This window comes from Zootoca vivipara, chromosome 2 (assembly GCF_963506605.1).
Source record: "Zootoca vivipara chromosome 2, rZooViv1.1, whole genome shotgun sequence".
Taxonomy (NCBI): domain Eukaryota; kingdom Metazoa; phylum Chordata; class Lepidosauria; order Squamata; family Lacertidae; genus Zootoca; species Zootoca vivipara.
The window spans coordinates 52,503,771-52,529,786 of NC_083277.1; the positions used below are offsets into that span (position 1 = coordinate 52,503,771).

Below are 26,016 nucleotides of genomic sequence, written 5' to 3' on the forward strand. Positions count from 1 at the left end.
TTTGACTACTGGCCATGCTGACTGAGGCTGATGGGAGTTGGAATCCTGCAACATCTGGAAGGTACCAAGTTCCCCATCCTTGCCATCACAGGCATCCTTGCATTACAGATCTTCTAAGGACAGGAGAAGATACTAGCTGAGAGGTAGAGCACAAAAGGCCTCATCTATGGTTATTGGAGCCTCTGGCTGAATGACCTCAGCTCATAAGGCGAGCTCTTGAGAGAGCCACTACCAGTCAAGAGTAACAGACAATATTGGGCTCAAGGGCCTGCCTCAGCATACTTGCTTTGTAAGTACTATACATATTTCAGTACCTGAAATGTAGTCTCAGGTGTTTAGCAGTGAGGCGTGTTTCACTTCAGTCATAGTTCAGATTTTGTTTTGCAGTGTTCACAGAGTGTGGAGGACATGGGCTTGCTTTTTGTTTGCCATTTTTAATTTCAAAAAGGATTACCCACCCCACCCATTCCCAACACCTATGTCTAAACCAGTCTGGCACATAGATTACTTTAAGCCTTATACATGATATCAAAATAGTGATTAAATACATAACAGAACAAGTGCTTTTCACTTCAGGACAAACTAAAAAGCAAACTTCTCCGACAGCTTTGCCAGTATCTTAATGACAAATCAAAACTGGGTTGTCATTTCTTTTTGCTTTTCAGTGCAGGCTGCTCACTCAATGACAATTTGGGGCTTTCAGATCCAAACATAGTACAGTACCTACTCCTGTATGCACACATATGTGTGTGTGTACACACACAGACACAGCCTTTTGTGTATGCAAATGATTGGATTCGAAGTCATAAACTCTACTTCTGCATATAAAACCCAAATGAACTTTGTTATGGACACTTTGCAGCTTATGGCCAACCAGCTTTGAATGCCAGCAAAATGTACCATCTCCAAAACTGTTCCAGTCAAAGTGAAGTAGGCTTGCTGAACTCATCATCTGTACCTGCAAGTATCAGTATTCAAGTTGGGAATGTAAGTGAGCTGCATGCACAGAATGAATAAACACAGAAACGTGAAAGGTGCAATCAAATTTAGGGCAGCTAAGATTTAACATATACAAATTAGTCCATAGAAACATGTTCTTCTTTATGTTCCTCAAGCAAAGCCAAATTTCTCAATGTTTCCCTTCCAAGAAATGTTTTCAGAATATCAGTGATGTATGTTGTCTGAAAAGCAGCATCAACCATATGTAACCTATGAACTTTTAAAGTTTGGGCTTAGAATTCCAAACACCTCTATGCTAGGATTTGTATGTACCTATGAATTAGCACTTGAATATAACCATGAAGAAAAGAATAGGGCAGGGGTGGGAGATGGCAGTTGAGACCTACCCTTCCTGTAGGTGGGTGGAGAAAGAGGTTGATTGTCATGAATCTAGACATCATTTAGATGCAAGTCTACTACTGTGGGGTGCAGTTGGGATGGGATGTGAGTTGGGAGCCTTCTGCGTTTCTCTTCCCGCTAAGGTTGGTTTTGCAACTGAAAAAATGCTGTGACACATTGATAGTTAAGAGGAAGAAGGGAAGCTTAAATGTAAGTAAAGCAATAAAATAAAATAAAATCTCAAACATTAAGATGTCCAGAACAACCATTATAGGGAATCAAAACCTGCAATCCTAGAGTATTTTTGGATTCACGTACACTAACCAAGAAAAATGAACCCACGGGGTGCATTTTGTGTTCTCTAAAAATCCTGTTGCACTGCGCATTCATTTTTTAGATTTCTGGGCTCCCAAGCTGTTATTTCTCAGTATCACAACTTTATTGTGACTAATGACAGACTCTTGTGAACTTAAGTGGGCTTCTGATCAGGCATCAGAGTTCTTTCATAACTCAGTGAGAATCTTAGTGATGACACAGAATATGGTGCTAATGAAAGTGAGATGCAGACACCGATGGATATTTATGCCTTCAAAATGAAATGGTTAGGAAAGCTGCATGTCTTCAACTGTAAAATGTCCCAACAGGCAACAACACAAATCTGTCCATGTGTGTTAATTGTGTAGCATCACATTCTATTCCAGGTGTTGGCTACAAGGCATTTGAAACTGCCATTATAGTGAACTGTGTCAGCTAGGGTTAGAATGGAAGAGAAGAAACATTGGTACTCCTTGGTATGCTCTGATGTGTTCTCATCACAGATGGATGGTAATTTTATTCATCACCCAGTCCCTTCACAATCGCAGCAAGTGCCAAGAGAGAGAGAGAGAGAGAGAGAGAGAGAGAGAGAGAGAGAGAGAGAGAGAGAGAGAGAGAGACCAGGCCAGCCACAGAACAAGCAGAGCATCTTAGAGCAGATTGCCAGACAGCTGCCTAATAAGAGCAGGCTCCAGTTATGCCTTCGGCAATTCAATTCTTTGGGAAGAAGTGGACATGTGAAAGATTGCCTGAAGCAGCCTGGGAAACATTAGCGGGCAGGTCTCTCAAATACTGTGACAATCCCTCTATTGATTGTCCCAAGGGATGGTGGCATACAACACCAGAGCTTGTTATGATTCTGGACTCATATCTGAAATTATTTGTCTGCAAAATGCTGGATGTTCACAAAGATGACAACTAAGAGCTTGTAGAATCCGTTAAGGGAAGAGGTGGGCTTCAGAGGAAAGAGACACTAGGTCATGTGCTCGCTTCTGGAGAAACTCAGGCAACTCTTACACAAAGCATTGTTTCATTGAGAATTTTGACAAAAGGAGACTATAGGTGAAAGTATATGTACGGATGGCTTCTCCTGTTCATGGTTCAGATCATGGCAAGTTACTCAATGTGCTCCTCTCACTAGCTTGAATCTGTACTGGAATATTTAAAGCACAGTTAATGGGAAGATGTCATTTTTTACCCTTCAACTATAATTACCATTACCAACTCAACTCTTAGGAGGAGAAACAAAATAAATTAAAAAATTCCTTCCAGTAGCACCTTAGAGACCAACTAAGTTTTTCATTGGTATGAGCTTTCGTGTGCATGCATATGGAAAATGGGAAGACCACAGTATGAGGTCCAAATTAAACATGACACCATTCAATACATTGCAATTTCATTTATGGTGCCGTGTCTGTTCTGTCTCCGAGTCTGTGCACATAGGTCTATCCACAATGTGAGCAGACCCAGGCGCTCACAAGTGCACAAACCATCACACATACCCAAGGGTACTTGTGGACATATACACTCATTTGCATACAGATATACTCACACATAGAAATAGTATGAACAGATGCTCTATGGTGCGCGTTTGGAAGCCATGCTCAGCAATGGGCACAATAAAATCTACTGGGTGCTAAATTGGGATAGCTGGAATGATGCTCATTCAAGTAATTCCATGTACCACACTAACATCAACTGTGCAGTGCCAGTGAATGAAGTTAATATCCAGGAAGATGGGAAAGCTACCCGATAGCAAGTGTGAGACTGTTATACAGAATCCAGGCACAATGGGGATGGAACATATCCAGCTCCCCATATATTGAACATGTGTCTGCTTGCATTATCCCAACTAATTTCAGGGACAATGTAGCTAAAGTGGAATTACTGATTTGGATATCGTGGTAAATCAGGATTGGGGAAACATGAATGTAGAATTAAATACCAAGAAACAGTAAGCCAGAAGAGAAATATAAAGGTTATAGGCCACAGCAACAAGAGCACAAAGAAGAAAGGAAGGAATCAATGGTGATTGCTTGGAGGAGGGAGCTGAGCAGCCTTATGGACCACACAGCCCAAGGGAGAAGGTTCTAACACTGCATTCCATTGATTTCCCACCAGGCTGAGTCAATGCTCAGAAACAAAGAAGGTCTTGAAGGTGGCTGAACGTCGAACTTCTCTGCCCACTATATGGATCCAATTCCATTAAGAAACAGAGTGAGCCATTGATCCAAGACCTCCAAGAGAGGATGTAAGCAAGAGTTGTAAGAATATGGTGGGGAGGATTAGAACTTTCCAATATTTCACACACATACCCCAAATACACACACATATGCATTTCTTTCCTCCTGTGGCCTTGATGCCTTCCTTAATCCACCATGGAGCTCTGAGAATTCAGACTGTGTGACACGATCCTCATCAGTTGATTTCTCAGTACAAGACCTTCATTAGAGTGACAGCAGTAAAAAAATCTGGTACAGAGCCCTCAGCATGATTTTGATGGAGGCAGGTTTGACCCAACCCAGCATCCAGATATTATTACCAATGTAAAATGAAGATCCTCTTCATTTCATCCTTCTAAGGGATGTACTGCAACCTATAGAAATTCTTATCTTGCATTAAGGGTAGACTCTGTAACTTGTTTCTCTGTGCAGAAATTATTTGTTCCAGAAGAATATGCAGAAATTGTGTGAAGAATTAAAATATAAACTTCCAACACTGGCACACAACATTATGTCAAATCCACTATGGTTCCCACTATATCTGGGATATTACAGCAAATCTGTCACTTCACTGCATTGAACACAATAATATTCCATTCGATTCCTTCCACTGCATCATAGCATCTGAGAATCAGCACTGGAGAAAACATGGTTGTGTCATTTCTGTTGTATTGTTGCCCTGTTTTATTGCAATAGTACCCATTCTCCAAAATCTCCTTGCCGAGACTGCAGGAAGAGGACACCATTTATGTCTAGTGTGATGGCTAATCCTTTCACGTGGACTTTTTAAAAAATAAAAAAAATCTGAAGCTAGATAAGGAACTTCTCAAGTTCACTTCCTGGAGGCATAGCATAAAATGTTAACGGGTGCTACAGTTGTATGTGCATGATCATGCAATCTAAGAAAGAGAAGACAGTGAAAGTGGGTTGCACAGGAAAGTGAAGAAGAATAGGAAAGGGAGCAGAAGCAACATGTGAATGTTTGGGATCATGATAACCCTGCTCAGAAACTTAAACCTTTGAAAGGGAAGGTGTTAATTGCATTACTGATCAAGAAAACTCAGGCATCCGTTTATGGGTTAAAGGTTTGCACTACAATTTTCAATTTCAAATGTAACTACTGCTCTTTGGTGTCAATAGATGTGGTGCCAATGAATGTGCGTGAGTTGCACAGAAACAGTCTGATTAGGGGGTAAATGGGAAGGAGCGCAGGAAGCAGTAAAGAGATGCAAGAGGGCAGTCTACACGCAAATGCATCTACTGGCTCATGAAGAGTGATCTCTGCATAGTTATGCACTGACTCCTATACACCCACATACTGAAATACACTGTGCTGTTCAACACTGAAGCTCCTCAGCACTACTTCACACCATCCCACTCCCAGTTTCCTGTTACAGCACACATCTTTAAGTCTGGCTACAGGAAAGTGGAAACCAGCTACAGTCCCCCTGGATATAACTGCTCTTCCTTTATAACACCCCAAATACTTGTCTGCAGACAAAGAGTAGGACAGGTCTCAACATAGATTAGTGACCGAAATCTTTTGGCTGGACAGAAAAGAAGCAAGAGAGATGATCAGTTTCTCTTTCCAATCCCCAAGAAACACGAGAAAAGAAATGACTTTATTCTTCGCCCCTTTCTTTCTCCAGGGCAATAGGCTCCTTGGTCCATTTGGCCTTGGCGGTGTCCTGGTCCTCAACAGAACCAAGGTCAGCCGACAGGCCTGCCATTCCATCACCATTGCCTTCTAAGTCCAGTTCCTCAAAGGATGAGCCACTAGCCCCTGACTCGCTGTAACTGTGCTCACTGCGATTGTCAACCTCATCTCGGCTGTGGCCAGACGTGAAGGGGGACAAGATGGAGGTAGCCACTGAAGTCTCTCTGCTGTTGGTTGTAGTCTCCAAGCTGACAGAGCTGTTCTCACTTAAGGTGTCGGCCCCTTTATGTAAAAGAAGAGCAAAGAGTTAATACTGGGGAAAGATTATAAACTCAGAACCATGAAGAAGCACCCACTACACATCTCCTCCCTTGCAGTTATTTGAACATACTTTGGATTCTTCAAGCAATAGGAATTTTTAAAAAACATGCAATTTCATCCCACCAAAAAGTATAGCACAAGGACATGGGGAGCGGTTTAAGAGTGTGATAAGCAGCATGAGCCTATACCAAGCTAAATGGATCCAGCAAGTGCATATATGATGTAGTCATTGACTGTATAATTGATTCATGTATCATATGTTATCTTACTAATTTAAGACCCTTGGGTTTGGCCAGAGACATAGTTTAGAAGATAAATCTATGGTGCAAAATAGCAATCCTGTGGTGTTCATTCCCACCAAAGCATTCAAGAAGGCAAAGCAAACAGAGATCGGCTTCTAGGCTTAGATGCTTGGCTGTCAAGATCCTTGAAGACCACCCAGATCAGCACACTGCAAAATTGGCAAACCAGTAGCTATTAAAGCAAGAATTGTTCAGGAAGGCAAATCATAATTTAACACATTAGAAAAAGAAACATTCAACAGCTTTCTAATTCATTGTTGTTCCAATATTCTGCTGATAGTAAACCAGTATTAACCCTTCTATCTTAAGGACTCTGTGTCTACAGTTACTTACCTGGATGACCTGAGAGAGTGACAAACTGTTCCTCCTAGTTGGGCAGAGATTTCATGAGCAAGGGGTGTCTCTGTGCAGTCGGTGACCCCCTTCCCCCATATCAGACTGGATTACTCCAGGGAAATAATCTTTTGACAGCTTAGGTCCTCTTAGGAAAGAAAACTGCATGATTGAATCTTATTAAATATATTTACTAGTAACTCAGGATGATTGAGTTTGTCTCACAGGAAAGTATGGATGAATTTTTAAGAAAAGAAAGAGGAGTAAGAGCTTTCTGATCTCCATTCAATAAAAAGGCAGCAAACCCCAGCCAAGTTTAGTAGTAACTTATCACAAGTTAGTACAGAAACTGTAGCTACAAAATTGGAATGCAACTGCAAAATAGTATAGGCATGGTGCCCATGATTTGGATCACACCGTTTTTTCCCTTCTCAACAGAATGACCTGAGAACATTTGCATAACACCGTGGCCCGACATAAAATTGAGCTCTAAATGTATTCTTTGCTTGAAATGCAAAAACAATGTGTGTTGGAATATCTGGAACATATTGGAAGATGCCTTTACCAGGAAACATTGGTAAACCTACTTTCACATACTCTCTTTGGTTAAACCAAAGAGCTTTAGAGAATGTTGACATGAGGAAAGTGCATTCAGATTGCCCTCTACTGGACAAAATGTGTCTCCTATCTTGCAATCCTGTCCCCTTACTGAAATGTCATGGCTTTCCTCTTAGGCTTAGAAGTACAGTAGAATACAAAGATTGTATGAAAGAACTTTGTTAACATTTCCCATTTTACCAGAGACTCCTTCTAGGGTTTCCTACAGCAGCAGTTAGTATGTAACTAAATATTGAAACTGAAACACAAAGAGAAGAGAGAGGAGGAATGGAATCACACAACAGCTGAAACTTGATAGACAGGTAGCCAAGGGCAAGCTTGCTATTAAAAGTCATAAAAACATGATTATATGCTCAGCTGTTTAAAAAAATGTATTGTGGAATTCCCCTCATAGCAACAGCAGCACTCCAGCAAGGGGCAAACCAAGGCACAAATGTAATGGATTAGAGTGAGTGGGTGGATGGGTGGTTCCCACTTTGCATGCTTCAACCATTCTTGGATTGGGGCAAGAGCTTCCAGTGGCAGCCAAGAATGCATTCATGTTTGCACAAGGCAAGCTGTGTCTTCTTGCATTTCATAAACTTACAGTTACCAGCTTACCCAGTAGGGACATAAAAATATCCCATGCATGCATATCTTACTGCCTGGTCACTCAAACTACAGAACTCATCTTCTGCAAAAGGTGGATCAGAGTCTCTCCCCCCACCCTTTTAAATTGCTATGTGGATATTTACCAAACAGATTTTACATGGATACTCCACAGTGAAGTATTTGTTTAAGCAGAATCAAGAAAAAAGGGAGCAGGGTGGTTTGCTTGAACCAAAGTCTCTTCCTAGTAACAATGTTTTGAACATGTGCTGTAGGAAAATGATCTTTGTGAGCTCCTTAAATTTAACAGGAGGCAGATACACACATAATATAAAGAGGTGGATAAACACCAGTTTGGAGGCTGATCACCCACCTCCGAAGCAAATTTTGGCAGAAAAAAAGAGTCAAATTAAAGTAGACACAGTGGAGCAGTGGAAAGACCCCTAACAGAAATACAAATCATCTGGATATCATCTCAACAAATCAATCATGTGATGGGTAGAGAAGGGTGATAAGCCCCTCCCCTCAACTGGTTTGTATGGATCAGGTGAGAAGGGAGTCTATGTGCCTGTTGTGTCCTCTGTATGTATGCATGCATATGATAGTGTGCATGTGAGAGTGTGATGTGGCCACACCTACTTTTGTCCATATTTGCTACTGGTATGTGACTCCAAGACACATTCTGGGTCCTCCAGAACCTTTCCTTCTCCCCCTCCTCTTTCCACTTTCAAATACCAGACCTTTATCCAGTCCTTAACATACTGGTGTAGAATACCATATAGATTTCTGCAGGATGTTGGTGCTTGTTAGCTATTCTTGTTTGATTCTCCCTTAGTGTTGCCTGGTTTGCAAATAAAAACCTCTTTATTGTTAAGAGAGTAAGTAACTGGCCTGGAAACTTGAGTGCTTTTAAAAGAGCACCTTTATTCTTCAGATGCTTTTTTAGCATTAGGTCCAGCTCTCCGCACTTCCACAAAGGCAGCACTAAAACCTGCCCCCTCCAGCACTTCTATCCCCAATCACGAGTGACGCATGAGGAACAACAAAGTTTGCATTTTGGGAACACAGTGTGCCGAAGGCTTTTGTGTGTGTGTGGTCAACAAACTTAAATATAACTCCAAAGGGGACATTAGATGTTTGATGGAAAGTTTCCCTCTCCTTTCACTGCAGTTTGTGAAGTGTAAGCACCCTTGGTGATGGTATTGCTCTTTAAGTGAAGTCCTGTTCTGTGATGCCCCTACACTGCAACGAACCCTGCTGTAAATACCCTGTTTCTCCAAAAATAAGATGTAGCCATAAAATAAGCAGTAGCAGGATTTTTAAGCATTCAAGGAATATAAGCCATACCCCAAAAATAAGACATAGTGATAGGCACAGTAGCAATGCCGGCCACGGCAGGAGGAGGAAAAAAATAACACATCCCCTGAAAATAAGCCATAGTGTTTTTTTTTGAGGAAAAATAAATATAAGGCAGTGTCTTATTTTCGGAGAAACACGGTAGTTTTGCTCTTCCTGCTAGAATCTGTGTGTCCAGACAATGGCAAGGTATACAAGGAAGTCCAAGCACATTTTTAAAAAACAGAGAAGGATGCATGCATATACAATGTCTTCTAAGGCCCCCTTTTAGCACAGTTGCATCTGATAGAGTCTCCATAGCACAGTGATGGCGAACCTATGACACGTGTGTCAGCACTGACACACATAGCCATTTTCGGTGACACGCGGCCGCATGCCGAGACCTCACTTCCGCCCAGCGGTGGAATGCCGTAGGCGACACATCTCTGGGGGCCTTGTGGACTTCCGGCAAGGCAAGATGGTGGTCGGCATGGAGTTGCGGAGCTCCTGAAAGTGACCAGCGCTGCAGGAGCTGCCGGATGGGCTCCCGAGCCACCGAAACTGCTGCCGCCACTGCCCGTACACTGGGGGCCACCAGTGCAGCAACTGGGGAGCTGCCGGACCCCACCCCCACCCCATGAACCTGATGGATTGCCTTGAGGCACTCCGGAGGCGGAAAAAGGAAGCCCCGGCCCCGCTGCCACCGCCCCCGCAGAAAGGAGGGAGAAAAGAAGGAAAAACAAGGCAAAGGAGAGAACAGGGGTCCTCTTGCTCCGTTGCCATCCCCGTCGCCCCCGCCTCAAGGGAGAGGAGGGGGACCTTGGAGGAGGGAGAAGAACCCCGACCTCGCTGCTGCTGCCACCGCCGCCACCTCGCCGCCATCCCGGGAAGAGAGAAGAGACACACAAGTAAGCTGAAAACCCTTCCCTGTTGCCCTGCCGCCGCGCAAGCATAGCCGAGTGAGGGGAGAGGTGGGCTGAAGAGGGCCACGAGGAGGCACAGGCCCAACCTGAGCCCACCTTCCCAGAACACCCGTTGGAGGAAGGCTTGAGCCCAGAGTCCCACTGGAAAAGACCCCTGGGTTTTGCCTTATTATTTTTCCCTTTTAAAATATTGTTTAATTTTTTTAAAAAAAATAATTCCCCCCTCTTCTTTTTCCTTTTTTAAAAAAGGGGAAACAATTATACATTTTTGTTATTCAAACTATAAAAATCACGAAATTATGTTTTTTTTCTCAAAGTGACACACCACCCGAATTCTGCTCGTTTTTTGGTGAATTTTGACACACCAAGCTCAAAAGGTTGCCCATCACTGCCATAGCACATGCTTCCTTGTGGAATATCCCATTCATCCATGGCATCTCCAGTTAAAGGTTTTTGGTAGTGGGACTGAGGAAAATTCCTATCTGACAGATTCTGTATCTCACAGAATTGTGAAGATGTGGTCACCAACCTCTTGTTGTTTGGATACCCATTGTAAAACCTTGTTGTAAAACCAGATAATCTTGTTGTCTTATCAACTATACTCTTCCATGGGTGTACCCAGGATCAAAGCTGGGGGGGCACACCAGCCACGCCCCCAGCCACCCGATTGCTGAAGGAGCTGCAACTTGGCGAGCCTGAGGCACGGCGGCGGAGCAGCCAGTCCAGAACAGCGCTCACCCCACTGCCAGTGCCATGCGCCCCTTCGGCTGGCATCGCACGGCGGTGCTGAATCAGCCCCGTGTCTGACTGGCCACTTGCTGCTCCCCCCAGCCCAGCCCAGCCCCTGCCCAGCAACTGGCGGGGGGGGGGGGAGAGGCACCTCCAGAACAAAGAAGCAGTAGCAACTTGTGCTGCCTCCTGCTCTGCCGCCTTCAAGACCCTGCTTCCCTTCGCCGGCCCTGCCGAGCAAGCTGAAAGCGGGGGCTCCCTGCCTCCCCCTCCAACAGGCCCGATCCTAATGGTTCCCCTTCCCAGGAGGTGGCAGTGGCAGCAGAGGCTTGTGCTGGTGGTAATAAAGGGCTCCTTTGTGTCTTGGGCGGAGGCAGCGTTTGGAAGCGCCTTTGGAGGGCTTGAAAAGCAGAGACTAGTTTGCCTGAAACACAGTCCCCTTTTCTCTCTTGCGGAATGAGAGCCTTTTAGAAAGCAAAAGGAGGAGGGAGAAAAGGCCTCTCAAGCTTTGCCTGCAAGGCTTCAGGAGGAAGATTTGGGGGCTAAACTAAATTTAGGGGTGCTGGGCCAATTTTTGCACCCTGGTGACGCAAATGCTAAAGACTTTAGTGTTGCAAAATGGCCAAAATGCACCTTTAAGAACCCAATATAAGTACAGTGGTGCCTCGCAAGACAAATTTAATTCGTTCCAGGACTTAATTTGTCCTACGAAAAATTCGTCTTGCGAGTCGCGGTTTCCCATAGGAATGCACTGAAACTTAATCAATGCGTTCCTATGGGCTCTGGGGGACTGGCGGCTTGGGGGCGGGGCTTCGGAGAAGGCGCAGAACTTCTCCGCAGCCCCATCTGATGCTGGCTGTGTGCGAGGCGTCGGGGGGGAGTGCTTCTCCCCGCCGCTGCCTCCTGCCTGTCTTCCCTGGCATGGGACGGGGCTTCGGAGAAGGTCTCCAAAGCCCCGTCCGATGCCAGCTGTGTGCGAGGCGGCCGGGGGGGGGGGGCGGAGAAGTGCAAGACGAAGCGGCGGCCATAGGAAACCTCGCCATCTTGCGAGTCCCTCATGCAACGCAAAACTCTTTCATCTTGCAAGTTTTTCGTTGCGTGAGGCATTCGTCTTGCGAGGTACCACTGTACTGGTATCAGTATTTGCTTATGTACATTGTATCTCTTTAATAAACCAACAATTGTAGTTTAAAGCTTTTTCCGTCTCTAGTGTTGGTGTGTATTTCACACCTAACCTACCATACACACTATGAGAAGGTTTTGAAAGCATTTGGAGTGAATTGGCAGCAGTGGAAAATTAAAGCACAGATAACCAAATCTGCGTGTTTTAACAGGTGAGGCTGAGAAAACCCTGTATCCCCAAGAGTGGCCTACACTACCTTTTGTGGGAGCAAATTCCATTATTTAACTATGCACTGTATGAAGAAGTACATTTTGTGGTCTGTCATGTACCTTCCAAATTCAGCTTCCTTGAATGTCTCTGAGTTCTAGTGTTATGAGTTCCTCCAACATGATTTAATCCCATGGTTCCCATTCCACTGCAATAAGAAGAGGTGATTTTATGCCCCTGACAATGATTCTATCCCCCATTACACCCACATGGATGTTGGCATTAATAACAAGAAAAATCTGCTGGGGTCTAGGAAAGAAGCCTTTTATAGTTGTCCTGACTCTTCCCTTGAGAAGACTCATCAATAGCTATAAAGCACAATCTGTTCTCCCTTAGCAAGCATTTGTCAATAAAAGAATCAATAAAACAATGGACCTGGAAACATCACTGTTTCTACAAAGTGCACCAAGAAACTTAACTCCACATGTAAGTGTCCTGAGACCTAAGCAATTGACTCTGGCCTCCAGGATCACTTCTCTTGAATAAGAGTCTGTTTACAGTTACTGCCATTGGAACATAATCCTTGTCTTCCTGGCCAATTCAGGGACAAATGGCTTTAATGCACACAATGGTAAAAGCATCTCCTCATCTTTTCTCCCAGTCTTGTGAAGTATTATTAAGTAAGAATCATGAGCCATGATTATAAGACTTCAATCATATACCTGCTTCTTGGGAATAACACAGGGGCATGCTCTGTAATTCTCCCTAGCGTAAGGTATTTTTTAAAAGAAAAAGGGTGGCTACTGCTTTCATCGCTGCCTGCCTTGCATACAGAAAAATGACTGGCCAAAAGAGAGAGAGAGGAGGCTGGAACAGCACATCAAATAAGAATGAGGTAGCCAAACAGGGCTGAGGAATCATGCAGGTCTATGTCTAAATTTGGACCCATGGCTGAACTGCGTTAGTATATGAAAATGAAATAGCGGGACTATGCTTCAGACAGGCAGAACATCTCCAGGAAAACTGAAGTACCAGGTGAAATAACAGAACAACCAAGTGCCAGTAGCATGTCTTCAAATTATTCCCTGACTCCATGCCTTAGATACAGGTTTGCTGATATTTAGGCTGCTTTCTAGCATTTTCTAAATGCAAGTCCAAAGGCTTCAACAAAAGGTGTCATGTCATTCCTACAGATATCCTAGGGAGGCAAAAGCTATCCCCTGAAAAGTATGAGGGCTGAAGTAGCAGACCAGCGGTAGCCATTATGATGCTTATCAAATATTGTGGGCTACAGTTCCCATTAGCTCCAGACAGCATGGCAAAATGATCAGATATGATGGGAGTTGCAGTCCACAACATCCAGAGTGTATATCGCTCACAAAAGTGCTCAGCTTCAGAAACTGTAGATCCAGAATAAAATAAGGCTTGCAGAGGTGCTTAGCACTCACCTCCCCCCTGCCTTTCCCAATATAGGACCATTAGCCTCCCTGGCAGGAGAATAGAGTTTGCATTTACTTTAAAAACAACTCCAGTGTTTCTTTGCACAACTGTCACATGAAGCTAGCTGCGCTCTCTCCAATCAGATTCTCACAGGTAATTGCTGCCCAAGGAGACAAGTGCTTGCATGAAAACCATAGCAGAGCCTGGAGAGGGAATAAGTGATTAGAAAAGCACAAACTTTAGCACAGGCAGGTAGTACATCTTCACCATTCCCTTGAGAGAAAGCTGAGAGCACAGGCATAGCGCTTCCTTCCTGGGGCTATGGTTTCTTACAAGCACATCCAAGTATGAAAAATATCTGACAGCAAGCAACATACTGTCAAAGATGGTCTGAGACCTTGTGAGACTCATTTGGTGGACTAAGTAGACGGACTAGCTACAAAAGGGCTCACATTCTGTAACACTCAGGCTATGTATACCACAACAGGTGCCTGTGCATTTTGGAATTTCCCAGGGCCATGGAGTGGTATCACAGTGTGTCCTGCATTGTGCATACTCAGATGTTGGAAACTGGTAGTTTTCCGAAGACAACACTCATTGTAACTAGTGCAGGAGACATTGGTATCAAAGAAAGGGAGCTCAAGTGTTATATTTCTTTATGATAAAGAATGACTATTGGTAACCAAGAGCACCCATCCTTTAAGGCCGCATCTGTTAACAGGAAAGAAAAGGTGTGCATGCATCAGACCGTTCAAATGTAATAGCAACAATTCTGGGGACTATTGTTTGAGCAGAAAGAGCTGGGTTTTTTGTTTTTGTTTTTTCCCTATCCAACTTTAACCACACTCACAAACTTAAACTATCCCCACCCACCCCGGGACAAAAATGTGGTGAAAGTGCTCTGAGGCCATAAGCAGATATTACATGGGATACAGATGTTATACCTTAAGGAGAAACCTAGGTTGCAGAGAATGGAATCTTCACTCTCTCAGCACTTTAACAGCAGTATCTTGTAGTTCAAAAAAGGAATGTGATTATTTCCCAATGAAAGTTGCTATGATTTGGAGAGCTGTCTGGAGTGCGGCTGCAGTAACAATTAGAACCCCTGACTTCACTGATTAGTAATAACTCCCATGTCATATTGTGATGACCCCAGAACCAGCCAGTATTCAGCATAGAAATAGGTGGGAGCCAAAACTGGCTAGTCTTAAGGCAAAGCATGGAGAAGCTCCATGGCATTTCCACCTCAGTAGCAAAGGCAAAAATGCATTTAATGAGCTGGTTGTCTGGATTAGCCAAGAATCAGCAAGATCCGTTATTTTACTGAGAATTCAATTTGAAGCAATCAGGTGGTGTGAGGAAAAAGACCAAGGCAAATCCGGTGGAGCAACTGAGCTATTTCTACAGATAGGTAAACAATAAAAATAAGAATTATTTTATTAATCTGATTAAGAATAGTCAGAAACTGCTTAGAAGGAGTTGTTGCAGTGCAGTTAATGCATTCGTATATCAGATATACAGTATGAGGCATAAGAATTCAGAACTACTGTATTCCATTTCTTGTACATATGTCCACCTAGAGATTGTTGTGTCTGTTAACTATATCTCATATTCCCACATAAAATCTCAGCACCTTTGCCCCAGTTTCAAATCCTTATCTCAAAGACTCATGTAATCCATTGCTCTGAATGATTACATTCCTAGATTTGAGAACAATGCAATCAAAGTGTAAAGAAGAGATAAATTTGTCAGAGTAAAAGCAAACCAAAAAATCCTGTTGTTGGTTGCCAGGGCAACACAGCAGATAACAACATATTCGCATACGCCATTAATCATTTTTAATTATGACATCACTTTCTGCTATGTTCTCATAGCTGAGAAAAGGACCAATGCCCTCTATACCTGAGCCCTACTTGTGTGTTACTAACAACAACAACAACAACAACAATAATTTATTATTTATACACCGCCCAACAACAACAATTTATTTTTTTAAAAAATAATTTTTATTAATTTTTAGAAAAAGAAAACACATACAAAGTATACAACATAAACTCTGTCCCTTCATTTTCCCTCCACCCACAAGCCCACCTCTGCCACCAGTGAGCCCCATGGGTATTGGGGAACAAAGGGGTCCATTTTAAGCTGGGTTTGACCTCCCCCCTCCTTCCTCCCCCCTCATCCCCCCCCTGCCACTGAGAGGACAAAGGCGGAGGATCTCTGGGGATTGGCTTATCCCCCAGCTATTTCTTCACTGTACTGGAAAAAAGAAAAACAAGGGGGAAAAGGGGGGGAGCAAAAATATAAAAAGGGGGGGGGGGGAAAAGGAAAGAAGAAAAAAAAAGGAAAAAGGAAAAATATTAATGGCTTCCACGACTCTCCTCCTCCTGGATTTCCCAACCTCTTTACATAGTTATGGCGGGTTTTCTAATCCAATTCAGAATCTTATTCTTATAATATTAACACAATCCTCCTCCTTCTTCATGCTGTCCTCCTCTGAGCCCCCCCCCCCTGCCACTGGGGTGGCCCGAGGAGTCCAGCAGTCAAAAGGTTCCATTTTTGTGTCTGGGTTTCCCTCCACCCCTCCCTCTCCCCTCAAGGCACCCCCTGCCACTGGGTACCAAGAGTAAGAAGGGGGAGACAGGCAGTTTTCCACCCAAACACCTCCTGATCACCAAAATTATTCAAAAACAAACTCTAAGCATATTTCCTCAGCCATTCTTTTTACTCCCTCCAGAAAGCTCTTAACCTTAAACTATAAAAATCTCTCCTCCCCCCCCCAATGTCCCTCCTCCCAATTGGATCAGCATATCCTTTAACAGGCCAAGATTCCGACACCGTTGTTCATAAACCAAAAAAAAGTACCTTAAACTAAAATTTTTACCCCACACCAATTCTTTCCCACATCCACTTCCAGACCTCTGCTCCTCCCTCTCTCTGCCTTTCCCTCCCTTCACTAACACCATTCAACATTTCAGTCTCTCCAGGATTTTCACTTCCATCAATCTTCTCTTCACTTTGCTTCTCCTTGTCGGCCTCATCTCTTTGTTCTGATCTTTGTTTTTCATCATCCAACACATATGTTTTATAGTCTGAATCAGTCTCCAAATTGTCCTCAAATTGTTGCTCCTCACACACAATCTCATAGTCAAAATTGTCCTCTAAATCTTGCTCTTGCACCTCATTCTCCTTTTCTGTTGGATTGAAGCATTGCCTTTCCTTGTAGATATCTTCCCATGTTTGTAGATAGCCCAGCACAGCCTCCTGGAAAGCTCGAGAGAATTTTGTTTTCATAGTTCACTTGACCACAGGCAGACCAGAGATAAGGGCAGAAGGGTACTGGAAAATTCCTCTCTACGACGTTGTCGGCTCCATCTTGGCTGTTCTTATCCTTTGTCTTTAACCTCATCAGATTTCAAATTTACAGTCCACTTAAATCCTTTTAAAACCTTTTGAATCATTTTTTCCAATTCACAGGAATAAAATCGTCTTTCTTAGTCCTTTAACAATTTGACAGCTTTTGACAGCTGTCAAAGCGTCCTCCCCCTTGTTGCTGCTGAGCCTCAAGGGGCAACGACACCGGGGGCCGGGGAGGTTTGGAAAAATCTTTCTTTCTCTCGGGTCCGCAATCTTGAAAGAAGTTTTCCCTTTTCGGCTTGGGAATATTTACTGCGCCTCCCGATTGTCCATTTGGAAGAGATCGGCTTCCGTTACTTTAGAATCTCTTCCTATCTTCAAATTTAAAATTTTTAAGATCCGAATGGAGATTTGACTTACTTTGAAGAAGTCTTTTATTTCCTTGGAAGAATCCGCCGCTTGCAGGCTGAGGACTCGGAGCTTCACTTCAAGGAGGTAAGATGAAACCCAAAAATGGCTCCCGCGACTCCACTCCGCTGGCTCTCGATTGCTCTACTGAGCTCTCGGGCAGCAGAGGATTCGCGTCCGGAGCAAACAGCTGGGCACTATGTCACCGGGACTCTCTACCCGGTGTTTTTTCGGGGAGTCCGCTCGCTCTGCGGACTTCCCCCCCCTCCACGAAGCCAGGGACTTCGGAGCACGAAGTCCCTGCGTCCAACTTCACCAGCGCGACGAATCGGAAGCCCAACAACAACAATTTATTATTTATACGCCGCCCATCTGGCTGGGTTTCTCCAGCCACTCTGGGCGGCTTCCAACAGGAAAATAAAATAATTGATTAAACATTAAAAGCCTCCCTAAACAGGGCTGCCTTCAGATGTCCTCTAAAATTCTGGTAGTTATTTTTCTTTTTGACATCTGGTGCGAGGGCGTTCCACAGGGCAGGTGCCACTACTGAGAAGGCCCTCTGCCTGGTTCCCTGTAACTTGGCTTCTCGCAGCGAGGGAACCGCCCAGGGGCGTACCCAGGATCAGAATTAGGGGGGCAAGGGGTGGGGCCAAGGCATGGGAGGGGCCACAGTGGGAATGTGGGCGGGGCTACGTGGCCTGCGCCTTTCAGCTGTTCAGAGGAAGCGCCCCCAGGCTTCCGCTTCCCGCGCGCAGCTCCAGAGGCGTCCGGGGAGCGCGAGCCTGCGGCTGCCTCCTCCGCACCTCCCAGCTGTTCCGAGGAGGCGGCCCCAGGCTCTCACTCTCCGCGCGAAGCTTCAGAGGCGTGCAGGGAGCGTAAGCCTGGGGCCGCCACGCTGCGCCCCTCAGCCTTTTGCTTCTGGGGGGCAACTGCCCCCCCTGCCCACGCCCATGGAACCGCCTACTCATGTGTAGGACATAGTGGTATTTACATTGGCGTGGACCCTGCCCTCTTCTCAATGTCCCTTCTTTTTCTAACAACTACTGAGGACAACCCTAACTGAAGGGCAAATATTGCAAACCATAAGTACCCTTCTTCCTCTTCTTTAACTAAAGTACAGAAAAGGATTAGGCCAATTCCAGTCTTGCAGGAGGCGCACAGGTTTCTCATCTATTAGAAGAGTACAGATTCAAAGTTCTTTGCTGCAAGTGGCTTTGTCAAAAATAGCCTTGCAGGGAGATCTATTCCCTGGCCATTCCAATCTGGATTTCCCTGAACCCCAAGGGGGCACCTCTGCCAGCAGACGCCAACAACTGGACTATAGACTCCTTGGAGGATCAAGAGAGCCACAATGAGCTTCCCTTAAAGATGTCCCTGCAGTTTAAAATCTACTGCCCCTAGAGGAAGCCAACAGTTGCAGGAAAAAGCAGCTGACCCTTTAAGTGGTGTAGATTCAGGGGGCAAGGCTGTAATATTAACTAGCTCAGACTAGAAAACTCTTGTGGTTGCTCCAGAATAATAGTGAGACAATGTGTTTCTTTCTCTGGATAGTTAATCATGATCCTGAACTATAAATCAGCATCTTGGTCCTTTGTCTAGACCTCTGACCTTGTCTAGGTTTCTAGTCTGTTCTGGAGCCATGGACCTCCTGGTCTCCATCTTACTTGGGTCATCACCACTTAGTGATAGTGGATATTGCAATGGATCAGGACACTGAACCTTTCTTTCAATAGTATGTTTAAATAATTTTGGCTGGTTTGCAATTTCTTTTGTACATTAATTTGCAGTCTGTAGCCATGCATCTTTGTTCCACGATTTCCTCAGATGTTATAAGATCAGGGGGAGTCAGAATTTGATTGGACACCTCAAGGGATCATTAAATTACTAGGGACTCAGTAGGCAACATTCTTTTTTAGTCACTATTGAGTCATGTACTAGTACCACTAGCAGGCACTATATACTACGGGTGTGTTTTGATGCTTGTCTGGGCTAAGCAGAATGTGCCCCTATCAAACAATTTGTATATGTGGAAAATGGACTTGGAGGGGGGCAAAAGCTTTTTCAAAACACCTCTAAAAGCTCCCTCCTTTTGCACTGGTTCACAATTCTATCACCTGTAGCCTCAGCTCCATTTTATGTCTGAAAAATGTTCTTTCGAGTGATAGTGAGATTGCTAGAGAGCTAATCAAATTTGGTGACATAGTGACATCACTGGGAGCAATACTCTCTTTTTGTTGACTAGCTTTGTATGCCCTCAGTGACATCATCACATAGCCAAATCTTATTGGTTGTGTAATGATATCACCCTAGGATGAAAAACTATTTTTCAAACAAGAAATAGCACTGAAATTGCTGCAATTTCAGGATGCACAGAGGATCAAAATGGAATGCTGTCAAATCACACCTTATGCTGATTTTACTTACGTGATTGTTTGTTTATTATGTGATCCGCATAATTCTACAAACAAACAAAGAACGAACAAATAGAAAGGGCACGGGAGACTCTTGCTTACTGGGCCCTGGAGGCTGGCAGCCTCCAAAGCTCCTATGCATCCATTCCAGAGTCTGGTAAACAAGATGGAGGGCTGAAAAGCTTTTTCCAGGAAGGGATTTCCCACTACGGAAAACGTTTTTAGGCCCTCCACCTTGCTTACCAGACTCTAGGAAGGTCTTGTACAGGCTCAAGATCTCAGATGGTGGGGGTTGTTCTGATTTTATACACAACCCCCAGGACCATAATACCCACGTAACTCTTCAATATATGTTAAGAGTTGTGCATCTTCACTGCAGTGCTCTCACACTTGCAGAATTTTTTTTAAAGTAACTCCCCAAACCCTGATCTCTGAAAGTTGGGGTCATATTTCAGAGGGGAAAGGGAATGCACACAAAATGTGCTCTCTTGTTTTCATTATATGGTCATACCTTGCTTTTCGAACAGCTTAGTTCTCAAACATTTTGGCTCCTGAATGCCACAAACCCGGAAGTTACTGTTCCAGTTTGTGAACTAATTTTGGAAGCCGAACATCTGACAGGGATTCCGCAACTTCCAATTGGCTGCAGGAACGTTTTGAAAGTCGAACAGACTTCCAGAACGGATTCCGTTCGACTTCCAAGGTACGACTGTATTGGTCTAGATATATTTTATTATATTGTCCTAGGGTTTCTAGATTCTGTCTCAGAACTGTTTCTAGCTGTGATCTTGAACTTTGCTGCCTTAAACCCCTTTGGAGAAAAGTGTGGTGTATAATTTTAATAAATAATGAGTAAATAAATCCTCCAATTCAATAGCACATCAGGTTTGGGAAAAGTGAAGATACATGTCAATGTCATAGTACTTTGCAGAATGTGCTCTCCCCTAAGTGTGTCTGTGTCCTCTTCTACCCCTCCCATTCAGCTTTGTGTCAAACCTCTATGTGTGTGTCCATGACTGGCTTTTGTGGTTAGTTGTGCTTGCATCTCACATCACAGACCTCCTTTGGGCAAGTCAGCACCTATCCCCAGTATTCTCCATCTGTAAAACAAGTAAGCATTATCTATACACTCTCTCATCAAATGTTGGCAACGTTCTGTTTCATATGTGTTGACTTAATCTATAGCTGATGGCTTCACTCGCTTTCTTGACTGTTTAATACTCGGTAATGTAATGTAATACTCTGTTTTTTTTGTCCTGTGGACTAATCTCAGCTTCAGTGTACCCCAATTGTAAAATGTGTGAACATTTTTAGAAAACCTTCAAATTCTTATTCCTTATTAATGTGATGCACGTATGTGATGCACTCTTTGTGTATCTCAACCTGCACTCTACAACTGGATTAACTAAATAACTTGAAGTTCTTCCTTCATGTTTGAAACAGGGTTGTAGATTGGATTGCATTAGGTAAAGTGTGATGGCCAGTTATCAGATGTGGATGGCACCACTTGGCGACAGGGGACTTGTAAGAACATGATATAGATCAGGCATATCAAACCTGTGGCCCTCCAGATGTTTTGGACTACAATTCCCATCTTCCCCAACCACTGGTCCTGCTAGCTAGGGATCATGGGAGTTGTAGGCCAAAACATCTGGAGGGCCGCAGGTTTGACATGCCTGATATAAATGGATAGACTGCTATGCTCCACCCCTGACTTATCAGACTCCATCCTCAACAAACCATTCTGTGACTAGGTCCAGTGGGTGAACCCCAGAGTTCTGGTAAAGGGGGGGGCATGAATGACACAAGTTTGAAGTCTCCCCTTCCTGATCTGTTAGTTTCCCCCCAGTTATATGCAATTTGTCCATATGGTAAGAATATGAAGAGGGCAATGTAACTGTGTAGCACACATCTGAGGCAAATTTCATGTCATTCCTCTTCCCTGTCCATAGTACTGCCAAAATCAAACTCCACATATTATAACTCTTGTTCCCAAAATAGAACAGTAACATATTCTGAACAAACAGTGTCTGAGCTGCAGCCACAATGCATGCCTCTGCCAAGAATGATAGCATCTGCCAAATACCTTGAGATTCAAAAAAGAAAAGAAAAAAGTACTTAATAAACATTCATTCCCTGAAGGGGAAAATACCATAAAATTGCAGCACTACTCCTGCAAGATCAGGGAACCCTGACATAGAAGTTACACTTTCACTAAGTTAAAAATAGGTTGTTCATCAGGAAATAATCTCTCAGCTTCTGCTCTGCCAGAATGTTCAATGGGGAGGAATTTATGTGAACTGCAAGGAAAACAGGTGTTACTGGTAAATAAAGAATGCTGACTCCCCTCTTTATGCATAATTCACAATAAAGCACATTTTAGGTTAGTAAATCAGGTGAGCACCTACCAAAGGACTAAGCTCTGTCATGCACTTGGGCAGGCTGGGCCACCAAGCAGGAAGAGTTAGGAGATGTAAGAGAAGAACTGGATGCACCGTCTTTTAAAAAACCCTGTTTATTCAAACAAATAGAGTCACAAATGGCTCATAAATATAATGTCAGAGGATGGCTTCTGGGCTGTTTGTTTAATGCAATTCTTTGGGAAATACATTCAACCATGGTTTACAGCAGGCTCCACACTTTTCTTTGAACACTTCAATAAAAATAGTGTTTATCTAGTATAATTAGGGTTCTTCAAGTAGTCCTTTGTGTAAACCCATAATATTTGTCAAAATGATATTAAGGCCTTATACATTTTTTGTTTTATTGCATTTTATTGTACACCATTTCAGTAAATTTGGGCCGTGAAGTGGTTTATAAATCTGCAAATATATGAATATATGGCTCTGCTCCTTCCAAGTCCTCCTGCATAGCTACAAAATCAACAGAGAAGGAGGAGAATAGGGTGCATGGACGACCACTTGAAGGACATCTATAAACAGGTATGTCAATTGTGTTTCTTCTTTCTGGGCTACATGAACTCCTATAATGGACTGACTAGTAAGCCAACTAGAGCTAGTTCATGGAAGATCTCACAAGAAGTATCAGCACAGGAATTAAGATCCAGAGCACAGTGCCTGATAAATAGGTAGGACAGTACATGTGGCAGTTCTGCAAAGTTCAAAGAAGGATGTTTAATTAAAGTGTGCTGATGAGGTAGCTGTTCTATGGAATGAGTTGACAACTGGTTTGTTTGGCTAACTGGTAGCACAGATCACTAGAAGACGCTACCCAACAAAATAGTCTTTGAGATGACACCTAATTACCTTTATGAGAGCCATTACATACAAACGTTATTCTTTTAAACTTTGTAGTCCTAAAAAGTCCCATCTCGACGACAGAGGACGAGATGGTTGGACAGTGTTCTCGAAGCTACGAACATGAGTTTGACCAAACTGCGGGAGGCAGTGCAAGACAGGAGTGCCTGGCGTGCTATGGTCCATGGGGTCACGAAGAGTCGGACACGACTAAACGACTAAACAACAGTCCTAAAAAATGTACAAGCTTAGTAGGTGTGTAGTGTGCATTTGTTGTTGTCTTTTTTTGTTCTGGGTGGAAAGCTGGAAAGTTTATGTCCTGATTGAGAATAAAGAGGGACGCAACCTTTGGAAGGAAAGATATCTCCATAGTCGGAAGTGGTGTGCTTCCAAATACCAGTTGCTGGAAACCACAGAAGGGTTGGTGTTTTACCCAGATCCTGCTTGTGGGCTTTCTATAGGCACCAGGCTGGCCACTGTGAGAACAGGATGTTGGACTAGATGGGTCACTGGCCTGATCCAGCAAGCTCTCTTAAGCTCTTATGATACACTAGAAAACCACATTTATCCTGGTACATCTGCTGGAAAGGTGAATCATAGCATAAAACAGACAACATACTAATTCTACAAGCAAAGGTGATGGCTGCAAGAAAGGCTATCATGAAAAGGAGATAGCAGAGATCACAGGTGGGTATAGATTCACAGTGATTTCTCACTTGTTGCTTAAGAACTAACACCAGTATCCAGGGCAGAGTGGGTGACAGGAGGGTAGCTGTGTCCAGAAAAAAACATGTAAGACAGAAAGTTTGAAAATGTTTAATAATCAACTACTGAGGGTTGTATTAAGAGACAACAGTTACATGAGAAAAAAAATGGACAGGCTGTGGGAACAAAGGTGAAGGCATATGTCAATACATTTGATACAGAATGGAATTTTGCATCCATAACATGAGAAGCAGTCATGGCATAGAATGAAGATTGAGAGTTAGCAACAACATCTAATTGGAAGTCTGCCATGGCAAGCAGTTATCTATGTAAAAACACCCAGATATTTCTTTTCACTTAAAGAGTGTGGGCATGACTATAGTACATTTCTGGATGCCATGGAGTATTCATGGAGAAAAACCCAGTACAGATTACAGTGGTCTCTCACTGCAAAACAGAAACTTAGAGACACTGGATGTCTTTAGCAGATAGTTATGCAGAAAAGAAGATAAATGTGCATGGATGATAAAATGTTAAGAAAAGTCAGAATATTAGCAAGAGAAATAATTAAAAGCTTATTTTGACTATTCATAGTAATTGTATCCTGGTCTGGTGACAGAGTACAGGCATGCATTTAGGATAGCATTTTCTATGGGAGGCTGAAGTACTGAAACAGGAACAATATTCTATGAGGATGGAATTGGATCTATATGTTCTGTGATAAAGCAAAGGGTGTACTGCTTGGGATAACGTAGAAATAAGATGGACACTTGAATAATTGAGGAGGAAGGGTATGGTATGGTAGTACAGTGGTACCTCTACTTACGAATTTAATGCGTTCCGAACACACATTTGTAAGTCGAAAAAAATTGTAAGTCGAATCCCACAGGAATGCATTGGGAGAAAAAATTAGTAAGTCGAAGCAACCCTATCTAAAAATTCGTAAGTAGAAAAAATCCTATCTAAACCGCATCCAAGATGGCGGACGGAGCTCCATTTGTAAGTAGAAAAATTTGTAAGTAGAGTTATTTGTAAGTAGAGGTACCACTGTATGTAATTTAAGATTTTGAGAACCCATACCAAAGAAACATGAGCATATGTCACCAAAATGAATGGTCAGTTTCAGGGAAACCCAAAGGGAGGCCAAGTCAAGATCTTCATCTGGAAGTCCCTATATTCTTGGGAGTGGAGTTAGGTGATATATCTTTGTTTCGTTTTTATAATTCAGAAAGGAGAATAAGTTATGAGATGATACCCGAGAATGCAAAACAGAGTAAGGGTTAACGCCCTGGTAATTTTGAGGTGCCTTTTCTGCACCTTTCCCAGGTCTACAATATCCACTTTGAGGTGCAGTGATCAGAATTGTACCAGAATTTTTTTCTTGGAGAAAGGCTTCAGCATAAAATAATGTTGCCAGTTACTGTCCTCTGGGAAGGTATAAAAAATGGAAATACATTTTCTCACAAGAAATATTGAGATCATGCCATACACACTTGATAATTGGCAATATACAGTGAGAGAGCAGCATAGTAAAATTTGCTCCCCAACATGTCCAATTTCCTGCTGCCTTTATCAGCCAGTGCAGAATGCTTTCCCCCACCCCCACAGACTACAGTGAAGAAATTTGGAGCTGAATGTTTTTTTTCAAAAACACACCCGTTTGTGCATTTCTGTGTGTGTGTGTGCGCGCGCATGTGCATATGAGAGGAAGTAGGTGGGTGCAGGGAGGAAGAAGTAGGTAGTGGCTTTATTCCAAGAGTCCTTTGGTACTTGCAAGAGTGCAGGGGCACTGGCACAAACTATAGGGAGCCCTGTAGTTTTGTGGGTGCTTGGTAACCATACCGTGGGGCTCTGACACGATGTCCGAGGAAGGCCCTGCAAAGCCTCCAATGCAATGTCCAGTATAAACCAGCAGTTGTATTGGAGATCTCATGAGGCCTCAGATGTGACCTCCGAGGCCCCGTTGAGGCCTTGGAAATGCTGCTGCAGTGCACCGATGTAACGTGATGTCATGACGTCACAATGTAACGTTATGTCGTGGGTGCCATTGGGCACCCATAATCCGCAGCGTAGCCACAGGGCGGGGTGTGCTGTGGCAGGGCGCGCTGTGCAGGGCTTCCCTGGAGTCTGCCCGCTGCCTCACCCTCAGCTAAAGGGCGGCGGGGGGGGGGGGAGGCAGCAGACAGATGCAAGCCTCATGCTTCCATTTTGGGCAGCCTAGAGCCTGCAGGCGCTCGAGCCACCACGTCACTTCTAAGAGAGACGTGTGGTTTGGGCATGTTGCAGGCCCCATGGTAAGTGCTGCCCCCGCAGTGTGGCTCCCAGTGCGCCCCACCCCACCCTACCCCCCAGCTACACCTCTGCCCATAATCTGGGACCCAAGTCAGCGCCCCTGTTTAGGAGAAACAAACTGGTTCATTTGTCAGA

The 26,016-nt window shown here is 43.8% G+C and overlaps 1 protein-coding gene across 4 annotated transcripts in view; it reads right to left on the reverse strand.

Moving 5' to 3' along the window:
- Nucleotides 1-288: 288 nt before the first annotated feature.
- TEX264 (testis expressed 264, ER-phagy receptor) overlaps nucleotides 289-26,016 on the reverse strand; it is a 160,991-nt gene continuing 135,263 nt past the window's right edge. For all 4 annotated transcript variants that reach the window (XM_060271521.1, XM_035106078.2, XM_060271523.1 and 1 more), the window contains exon 6: nucleotides 289-5,814. In XM_060271521.1, coding sequence (XP_060127504.1) covers nucleotides 5,498-5,814 — 317 coding nt within the window. In that variant the 3' untranslated portion in view covers nucleotides 289-5,497. The remainder of the gene's footprint in view (nucleotides 5,815-26,016) is intronic.